This window comes from Pelophylax lessonae (assembly GCF_965119305.1).
Source record: "Pelophylax lessonae genome assembly, chromosome: 13".
NCBI lineage: Eukaryota > Metazoa > Chordata > Amphibia > Anura > Ranidae > Pelophylax > Pelophylax lessonae.
Window position 1 is genome coordinate 3,516,584 of NC_138780.1, and position 10,883 is coordinate 3,527,466.

At 50.3% G+C, this 10,883-nt stretch overlaps 1 protein-coding gene across 1 annotated transcript; it reads right to left on the minus strand.

Moving 5' to 3' along the window:
* Positions 1 to 1,461: 1,461 nt before the first annotated feature.
* On the minus strand, positions 1,462 to 5,851 carry LOC309543402 (uncharacterized protein; the record flags this gene model as incomplete). The annotated part of the gene is made up of 3 exons (XM_082242878.1): positions 1,462 to 1,640; positions 2,977 to 3,123; positions 5,681 to 5,851. The coding sequence occupies 3 exons, from the start codon at positions 5,849 to 5,851 to the stop codon at positions 1,497 to 1,499; spliced, it is 462 nt and encodes a 153-aa protein (XP_082099004.1). The 3' UTR covers positions 1,462 to 1,496.
* Between the last annotated feature and the right edge of the window lie 5,032 nt (positions 5,852 to 10,883).

The window sequence follows — 10,883 nt, forward strand, 5'->3', positions numbered from 1 at the left end:
TACCAAGACATGGCCGTCCACCTAAACTGACCATCCGGGCAACCCTACCAAGACATGGCCGTCCACCTCAACTGACCGGCCGGGCCCCTACCAAGACATGGCTGTCCACCTCAACTGACCGGCCGGGCAACACTACCAAGACATGGCCGTCCACCTAAACTGACCAACTGGGCAACCCTACCAAGACATGGCCGTCCACCTAAACTGACCGGCCAGGCCCCTACCAAGACACGGCCGTCCACCTAAACTGACCGGCTAGGCCCCTACCAAGACATGGCCATCCACCTAAACTGACCGGCCGGGCCCCTACCAAGACATGGCCATCCACCTAAACTGACTGGCCGGGCCCCTACCAAGACATGGCCGTCCACCTAAACTGACCATCCGGGCAACCCTACCAAGACATGGCTGTCCACCTAAACTGACCGGCCAGGCCCCTACCAAGACATGGCCGTCCACCTAAACTGACCGGCCGCGCCCCTACCAAGACATGGCCATCCACCTAAACTGACTGGCCGGGCCCCTACTAAGACATTTCCGTCCACCTAAACTGCCCGGCCGTGAAACCCTACCAAGACATGGCCATCCACCTAAACTGACTGGCCGGGCCCCTACCAAGACATGGCCGTCCACCTAAACTGACCGGCCGGGCCCCTACCAAGACATGGCCGTCCACCTAAACTGACCACCCAGGCAACCCTACCAAGACATGGCCGTCCACTTAAACTGACCGGCCGGGCAAGGAGAGCATTCATCAGAGAAGCAGCCAAGAGGCCCATGGGAACTCTGGAGGAGCTGCAGAGATCCACAGCTCAGGTGGGAGAATCTGTCCACAGGACAACTATTAGTCGTGCGCTCCACAAATCTGCCCTTTATGGAAGAGTGAGAAGAAGAAAGCCATTGGTGGAAGAAAGCCATAAGAAGTCCTGATTGCAGTTTGGGAGAAGCCATGTGGGGGAGGAGCAAACATGTGGGGGGAGGAGCTCTGCTTAGAGGAGACCAAAACGCTATGTGTGGGGGAAAACTAACACTGCCCATCACCCTGAACACACCATCCCCACTGTGAAACATGGTGGTGGCAGCCTCATGGTGTGGGGATGCTTTTCTTCAGCAGGGACAGGGAAGATGGTCAGAGTTGATGGGAAGATGGGTGGAGCCAAATACAGGACAATCTTAGAAGACTTGAGACTGGGGCGGAGGTTCACCTTCCAGCAGGACAACGACCCGAAACATCCAGCCAGAGCTACAATGGAATGGTTTACATAAAAGCATATCTTTAGGACAGGAAGTAAAAGGGAAATCTCCCCAAAAGGATGTAGCCCCTCCCCCCTCCCCCTCCTAATTGTATACAAAATGATAACAGAGAAGGTTCTGCCTTTAGTTCTGCTTTAATAAATTTGTAAATTTTCATTCATTTTTAATTTTCATTGTTTTGTATTTTATACAGAGGTTTCGGTTGTTGCCGGCAGACATGAGGGCCCCCGCCGTAGCCGGCTTCACTTTAGGGATTTGTACTTCTGATTGTATTTGGCCATCATGTATTGCATCTGAAGCTTCACAAATTCGCTGTGCTGCAATTCTCCGTCTCGGTTTTCATCTAAAGAATCCAAAGTCTTCTGAACAAAATCCGAATCCTGACCCTGAGAAGACACAGAAATGGGAGAGAATTCTGCCTCTGAAGAGCGAATCACCAATGACACAAACTATCACTTCTCCGATATACTGACTACAGAACGTTACATTGTATCGTCTTCCTTCACCGAGCCATAGAAAGGGGACTTCTCCTGAAGAAGTTCACCTGGGACCCCCGAACAATGACACACTGACACTCGGGATTCCAGAACAATGACACACTGATAGTTGGGGGCCCCAGAACAATGACACAATGACACACGGGGTCCCAGAACAATGACACACTGACACTTGGGGGTCCCAGAACAATGACACACTGACACTCGGGATTCCAGAACAATGACACACTGATAGTTGGGGGCCCCAGAACAATGACACAATGACACACGGGGTCCCAGAACAATAACACACTGACACTCGGGGGTCCCAGAACAATGACACACTGACACTTGGGGTCCCAGAACAATGACACACTGACATTTGGGGGTCCCAGAACAATGACACACTGACACTTGGGTTCCCAGAACAATGACACACTGATAGTTGGGGGTCCCAGAACAATGACACACTGACACTTGGGGGTCCCAGAACAATGACACCCTGACACTTGGGGATCCAGAACAATGACACACTGACACTTGGGGGTCCCAGAACAATGACACCCTGACACTTGGGGGTCCCAGAACAATGACACACTGACACTTGGGGATCCCAGAACAATGACACACTGACACTTGGGGGTCCCAGAACAATGACACACTGACACTTGGGGGTCCCAGAACAATGACACACTGACACTTGGGGGTCCCAGAACAATGACACACTGACACTTGGGGATCCCAGAACAATGACACACTGACACTTGGGTTCCCAGAACAATGACACACTGATAGTTGGGGGTCCCAGAACAATGACACACTGACACTTGGGTTCCCAGAACAATGACACACTGATAGTTGGGGGTCCCAGAACAATGACACACTGACACTTGGGGGTCCCAGAACAATGACACCCTGACACTTGGGGATCCAGAACAATGACACACTGACACTTGGGGGTCCCAGAACAATGACACCCTGACACTTGGGGGTCCCAGAACAATGACACACTGACACTTGGGGATCCCAGAACAATGACACACTGACACTTGGGGGTCCCAGAACAATGACACACTGACACTTGGGGGTCCCAGAACAATGACACACTGACACTTGGGGGTCCCAGAACAATGACACACTGACACTTGGGGGTCCCAGAACAATGACACACTGACACTTGGGGGTCCCAGAACAATGACACACTGACACTTGGGGGTCCATAATAGAATATAAATGGTTTTCTTACGATGAGGGTGTCGGGAATATTCAGCTTCAGATATTCTTCCAGCTCATTTACATTCATAGTTTCCGTATTTCCTTCCTTCTTTGCGATGCTTGTAAATCCTTCCACCAGGGTGTGAATCGTCCTCTCCAACCACGGCACCTGATTCTTCTGTACAAACATACCGGGAGATTCTATCATCTGATTGGTCATTACTGAACCCCAATGTCCCCCCAATCACTGAAATCACTATTATACATTTATATATCACTGACATATACCGCAGTGCTGTACAGAGATCACTGAGCCAATACCAGAGGAGCTTACACTCTAATGTCCCTTCCCCCACAATCACATCAGTCTCTGTACCAGAGGAGCTTACACTCTAATGTCCCCTCCCTCACAGTCACATCAGTCTCTGTACCAGAGGAGCTTACACTCTAATGTCCCCTCCCCCACAGTCACATCAGTCTCTGTACCAGAGAAGCTTACACTCTAATGTCCCCTCCCCCACAGTCACATCAGTCTCTGTACCAGAGGAGCTTACACTCTAATGTCCCCTCCCCCACAGTCACATCAGTCTCTGTACCGGAGGAGCTTACACTCTAATGTCCCCTCTCCCCACAGTCACATCAGTCTCTGTACCGGAGGAGCTTACACTCTAATGTCCCCTCCCCCACAGTCACATCAGTCTCTGTACCAGAGGAGCTTACACTCTAATGTCCCCTTCCCCCCACAGTCACATCAGTCTCTGTACCAGAGGAGCTTACACTCTAATGTCCCCTCCCCCACAGTCACATCAGTCTCTGTACCAGAGGAGCTTACACTCTAATGTCCCCTCCCCCACAGTCACATCAGTCTCTGTACAGAGGAGCTTACACTCTAATGTCCCCTCCTCCACAGTCACATCAGTCTCTGTACAGAGGAGCTTACACTCTAATGTCCCCTCCCCCACAGTCACACACTATTTTCTATTAATACAATCATATTATAGTTCTCTCGGTCATGAGGAGAGGTTGTCACTCTTCTGGTTGTGAGGAGAGGGTGGTTACTCACCCAGGGGGTGAAGAGAGGTAGGTACTCCCCCAGGTGGTGAAGAGAGGTAGGTACTCCCCCGGTGGTGGAGAGGTAGGTACTCCCCCAGGTGGTGGAGAGAGGTAGGTTCTCCCCCAGGTGGTGGAGAGAGGTAGGTACTCCCCCAGGTGGTGAGGAGAGGTAGGTACTCCCCCAGGTGGTGGAGAGAGGTAGGTACTCCCCCAGGTGGTGAAGAGAGGTAGGTACTCCCCCAGGTGGTGGAGAGAGGTAGGTTCTCCCCCAGGTGGTGGAGAGAGGTAGGTACTCCCCCAGGTGGTGAGGAGAGGTAGGTACTCCCCCAGGTGGTGAGGAGAGGTAGGTACTCCCCCAGGTGGTGAAGAGAGGTAGTTACTCCCCCAGGTGGTGGAGAGAGGTAGGTACTCCCCCAGGTGGTGAGGAGAGGTAGGTACTCCCCCAGGTGGTGAGGAGAGGTAGGTACTCCCCCAGGTGGTGAAGAGAGGTAGGTACTCCCCCAGGTGGTGGAGAGAGGTAGGTACTCACCCAGGTGGTGAGGAGAGGTAGGTACTCCCCAGGTGGTGAGGAGAGGTAGGTACTCCCCAGGTGGTGAGGAGAGGTAGGTACTCCCCAGGTGGTGAGGAGAGGTAGGTACTCCCCCAGGTGGTGAGGAGGGGTAGGTACTCCCCCAGGTGGCAAAGAGAGGTAGGTACTCACCCAGGTGGTGGAGAGAGGTAGGTACTCACCCAGGTGGTTAGGAGGGGTAGGTACTCACCCAGGTGGTGAGGAGGGGTAGGTACTCACCCAGGTGGTGAGGAGAGGTAGGTACTCACCCAGGTGGTGAGGAGGGGTAGGTACTCACCCAGGTGGTTAGGAGGGGTAGGTACTCACCCAGGTGGTGAGGAGAGGTAGGTACTCACCCAGGTGGTGAGGAGAGGTAGGTACTCCCCCAGGTGGTGAGGAGAGGTAGGTACTCCCCCAGGTGGTGAAGAGAGGTAGGTACTCCCCAGGTGGTGGAGAGAGGTAGGTACTCACCCAGGTGGTGGAGAGAGGTAGGTACTCACCCAGGTGGTGAGGAGAGGTAGGTACTCACCCAGGTGGTGAGGAGGGGTAGGTACTCACCCAGGTGGTGAGGAGGGGTAGGTACTCACCCAGGTGGTGAGGAGGGGTAGGTACTCCCCCAGGTGGTGAGGAGAGGTAGGTACTCCCCAGGTGGTGGAGAGAGGTAGGTACTCCCCCAGGTGGTGAGGAGAGGTAGGTACTCCCCCAGGTGGTGAGGAGAGGTAGGTACTCCCCCAGGTGGTGAGGAGAGGTAGGTACTCCCCAGGTGGTGAAGAGAGGTAGGTACTCCCCCAGGTGGTGAGGAGAGGTAGGTACTCCCCCAGGTGGTGAGGAGAGGTAGGTACTCCCCCAGGTGGTGAGGAGAGGTAGGTACTCCCCCAGGTGGTGAAGAGAGGTAGGTACTCCCCCAGGTGGTGAAGAGAGGTAGGTACTCCCCAGGTGGTGGAGAGAGGTAGGTACTCACCCAGGTGGTGGAGAGAGGTAGGTACTCACCCAGGTGGTGAGGAGGGGTAGGTACTCACCCAGGTGGTGAGGAGGGGTAGGTACTCACCCAGGTGGTGAGGAGAGGTAGGTACTCCCCCAGGTGGTGAAGAGAGGTAGGTACTCCCCCAGGTGGTGAAGAGAGGTAGGTACTCACCCTGGTGCTGTAGGCACAGAACAGACTCAGGAAGATGAGAAGACCGCACAGTCTGATGGAGGGTTGGAGGAGTGAAGTCTGGGGATGGGGAGAAGAGGACACGATGATGATGATGTGGTCAGGTGAGGACAGAGAATATATAAACTCTCTATAGATATAATAACTTACCATGGTGAGCGATGATCTGGCACACTCTATGCTGGAGACCGGTGGGGGGAGACATTTATAGGAACTGAAATCTGGTCAGACCCTCCTCTCCCCACCCCCTTCTCTGGTTTAGGTGTATTATATTCCTTGTGTGGACACGCCCAGCTCTGTACTGACACTTCTATACAGGTGATCTGCTCCCTACAGGTAATCTGCTCCCTACAGGTGACCTCTTACCTACAGGTGACCTCTTCCATACAGGTGATCTGCTCCCTACAGGTAATCTCTTCAATACAAGTGAACTCTTCCATACAGGTGACCTCTTCCATACAGGTGACATCTTCCATACAGGTGATCTATTACCTATAGGTGATCTGCTCCCTACAGGTGACCTCTTCCCTACATTTGACCTCTTCCATACAGGTGACCTCTTCCATACAGGTGATCTGCTCCCTACAGGTGACCTCTTCCATACAGGTGATCTGCTCCCTACAGGTGACCTCTTCCATACAGGTGATCTGCTCCCTACAGGTGACCTCTTCCATACAGGTGACCTGCTCCCTACAGGTGACCTCTTCCATACAGGTGACCTGCTCCCTACAGGTGACCTCTTCCCTACAGGTGACCTGCTCCCTACAGGTGATCTCTTCCATACAAGTGATCTGCTCCATACAAGTGACCTCTTCCATACAGGTGATCTGCTCCCTACAGGTGACCTCTTCCCTACAGGTGATCTGCTCCCTACAGGTGACCTCTTCCCTACAGGTGATCTGCTCCCTACAGGTGACCTCTTCCATACAGGTGACCTCTTCCCTACATTTGACCTCTTCCATACAGGTGACCTGCTCCCTACAGGTGACCTCTTCCATACAGGTGACCTGCTCCCTACAGGTGACCTCTTCCATACAGGTGATCTGCTCCCTACAGGTGACCTCTTCCATACAGGTGATCTGCTCCCTACAGGTGACCTCTTCCATACAGGTGATCTGCTCCCTACAGGTGACCTCTTCCATACAGGTGACCTGCTCCCTACAGGTGACCTCTTCCATACAGGTGACCTGCTCCCTACAGGTGACCTCTTCCCTACAGGTGATCTGCTCCCTACAGATGACCTCTTCCATACAGGTGATCTGCTCCCTACAGATGACCTCTTCCATACAGGTGACCTGCTCCCTACAGGTGACCGGCTCCCTACAAGGGATCTCTTCAATACAAGTGATCTCTTCAATACAAGTGACCTCTCCCATACAGGTGATCTGCTCCCTACAAGTGATCACTTCAATACAAGTGACCTCTTCCATACAGGCAGGGCTGATAAGACAGTACAGCCAGCCCTCCTGTACTGGGCCCGGGCCCCATCAGTTCCAAAGGGGGGCCCAGGCACCGGCTGAGGAGGAGGGCCGGCTGTACTGTCTTATTGCAGACACAGATCCTCTTCTGCCATAAGAAGCAACCCCCCTGCAGTGCTGCCAGTTTCTTTTCCGCTTTCTTGCTCCTCCTGTACCCCGGGGGGGGGGATTAGTCCTAGCACATGCACCCCTTCCATTTGCTGTCCATGCCCCCCTGTGAGCCCCCTTTCCCCCACAGCGCTTCCGGCTTCCCTCCTCTCCTGCCGGAAGCTGCTCCGGGCACACAGAGAGATGTTTTAGGATAGAGAGCAGGAAAAGGGGCCGATAAATGTCATTTCTGGCCCCTTACTTTCCTGAATGAACACTGAGCGATTACTACCAATCACTCCGGTGTCCATTCATCACTGTGTTTAATATGCTTTAGTTTGTGAATGAGCTGGAAGCCTCAGAGGGTTTCCTATCCATCTGTTCCTCTGAGGCTGCAGAGAAAAGGACAGATAAATCCAGGTTCTGGGTCACTTTTTTTGGGAGGGGGGGCCCTATCAGGTAGGCTGTATAGGGCCCCGTGATTTCTAACAGCAGCCCTGCCTACAGGTGACCTCTTCCATACAGGCGACCTCTTCCATACAGGCGACCTCTTCCATACAGGCGATCTCTTCCATACAGGCGACCTCTTCCATACAGGTGACCTCTTCCATACAGGTGACCTCTTCCATACAGGTGACCTCTTCCATACAGGCGACCTCTTCCATACAGGCGACCTCTTCCATACAAGTGACCTCTTCAGTACAAGTGACCTCTTCAGTACAAGTGACCTCTTCCGTACAGGCGACCTCTTACCTACAGGTGACCTCTTACCTACAGGTGACCTCTTACCTACAGATCATCTCTTCAGTACAAATGACCTCTTCCATACAAGTGATCTCTTCAGTACAAGTGACCTCTTCCATACAGGCGACCTCTTCCATACAGGTATCTATTCTATACAGGTGACCTCTTACCTACAGGTCATCTCTTCAGTACAGGTGACCTCTTCCATACAGGTGATCGCTTCTAAACAGTTGACCTCTTCCCTACAGGTGACGGTGATACCTTCTCTACACGTGACTTAGTCTGCCTGTAAAGTGATGTATCTGTAGCATGTATAGAACCTGCTGCAGCAAAAATTACTTTTTTTTTTTTTTTAAAGAGTCATATCACATTTAATTGCAATTGCCGTCACCTGGCTGTTTAAAAAAAAAAAAAGCCATTAAAAAAAACAAAACCAAAACAAACTATGAATGTGAATGAGCTGGAAGAATATCTAAAGCTGAATATTCCCGACACCCTCATCGTAAGAAAACCATTTATATTCTATTATGGACCCCCAAGTGTCAGTGTGTCATTGTTCTGGGACCCCCAAGTGTCAGTGAGTCCTTGTTCGGGGACCCCCAAGTGTCAGTGTGTCATTGTTCGGGGACCCCCAAGTGTCAGTGTGTCATTGTTCTGGGACCCCCAAGTGTCAGTGTGTCCTTGTTCTGGGACCCCCAAGTGTCAGTGTTTCATTGTTCTGGGACCCCCAAGTGTCAGTGTGTCATTGTTCTGGGACCCCCAAGTGTTAGTGTGTCATTGTTCTGGGACCCCCAAGTGTCAGTGTGTCATTGTTCTGGGACCCCCAAGTGTCAGTGTGTCATTGTTCTGGACCCCCAACTGTCAGTGTGTCATTGTTCTGCACCCCAAGTTTTTTTAACTCAGCTGGGGGAGCCCATTAACAGCTGATGACTCATCAGTTGTTATGGACACTGCGGCCCCACTCCTTAACAACCAGCTTATACTGCGCCTCAATTGGGCAGTGCATTGCAGGGCATTCGGCGGAGGGAACACCCTGCAAATTCTGGTGAACTGAATGCTCGGCCGAACCATTCACCCAAATCTACAGGTGACCTCCTTTCTACAGGTGACGTCTATTCTACTGGTGATCTCTACTCTACAGCAGTGGTGTCACTAGAGGGGGGGGGACATGCCCCCCCCAATAGGATCTAACCTCCTGCTCTGGGATGGCGGGTCAGTAAGCCCAGATTGCGGGATCCCAACCTGCCATCCCCAAGCATTATTGTGGCCAACGAAGCCGGCACTAGAGGAAGCGGAGCCGATGCTTCCCGTATAGTTCTGTCTCCTGTCACTGGCGCAGGGATATCAAATGTACTCCGCCTGTGAGAGGGGCCATACAGGAAGCTACGGCTCCGCTCTCTACTGCAGCCGCATGATTCCCCCAGCGCCGCTCCGGTCACACTCTGTTGGTTTCTCAGAGGAGCCAGCAGTACCTGCCAGCAGCACCCACCAACCACCAGTACCAGCCAGCAGCACCCACCAACCACCAGTACCCACCAACCAGCAGTACCAGCCAGCAGCACTCACCAACCACCAGTACCCACCAACCAGCAGTACCAGCCAGCAGCACTCACCAACCAGCAGTACCCACCGACCAGCAGTACCAGCAGTACCCACCGACCAGCAGTACCAGCCAGCAGCACCCACCAACCAGCAGTACCCACTAACCAGCAGTACCAGCCAGCAGCACCCACCAACCAGCAGCACCCACCAACAGTATCTGCCAACAGCACCCACCAGCAGTACCCTCCATAGAAAGAATATAACCATCTTTCCCAATTCAAGGGGGCAGGGACTACCAAGGGTCTGTGAAAGGGATTGGGCTGTGGTGTGTTCTCACGCGCTAACCCCCCCCCCCCCCCAATTGCTGCTGACATACGACAGCCATTGGTGGCAGTGGCGGTTCCCACCTCCCTTGGAGCTGTCTACGGCTAGCTGTGGGGTCAGATAGGGTGCTTAGAAGTTGCAGCTGCATTAGTTTCTCCCCCCCCCCCCCTCCAGGCTGTTTTCACCCAGTGATCTGGGCATCAACACACCTCCTGTATGAGAGCACCCCCCCACTCTGGATGAAGGAGCACAATTTTAGGTTTTTAGTTCACTAGCTGTAAGCCATAATCAGAAAATTCTTAAAGTATATCACTCTGTGTGTACGGCATTTATACAAAATATTAGGAGTTTACATTTTTTTATTAAAATTACTGAAAAAAAAAAAAAAATTACTTTCTGATGATATTCTAATGCACTTGTATAATAATTTTTAGGATTTAATCTAATTGTTTTATTAAAAAAAAAATATATATATATTTTTTAATAAATATTTTTTTATATACAGTAGATTATTAAAAGTAATACAATATATTTTTATTATTTAAAGTAATAAATAATAATAAAAAATTTACTTTCTGATGATATTCTAATGCAATTCAATATAAACTGTTTTATTAAAAAAAAGTTTTATTTTTTTATAAACGTAAAAAATAATATTTTTTGTATACAGTAGTTTATTATTAAAAGTAATACAATATATTTTTTTATTATTTAAAGTAATAAATAATAAAAAAAATATATCTTTCTGATGATATTCTAATGCACTTGTATAATAATTTTTATATTCAATATAAATTGTTTTATTAAATAAAATTTTTATTTTTATAAACGTAAAAAATAATATTTTTTTTATACAGTAGTTTATTAAAAGTAATACAATATATATTTTTTATTATTTAAAGTAATAAATAATAAAAAAAAAATACTACTTTGATGATATTCTAATGCCCTTGTATAATAATTTTTATATTCAATATAAACTGTTTTATTAAAGTTTTATTTATTTTTAT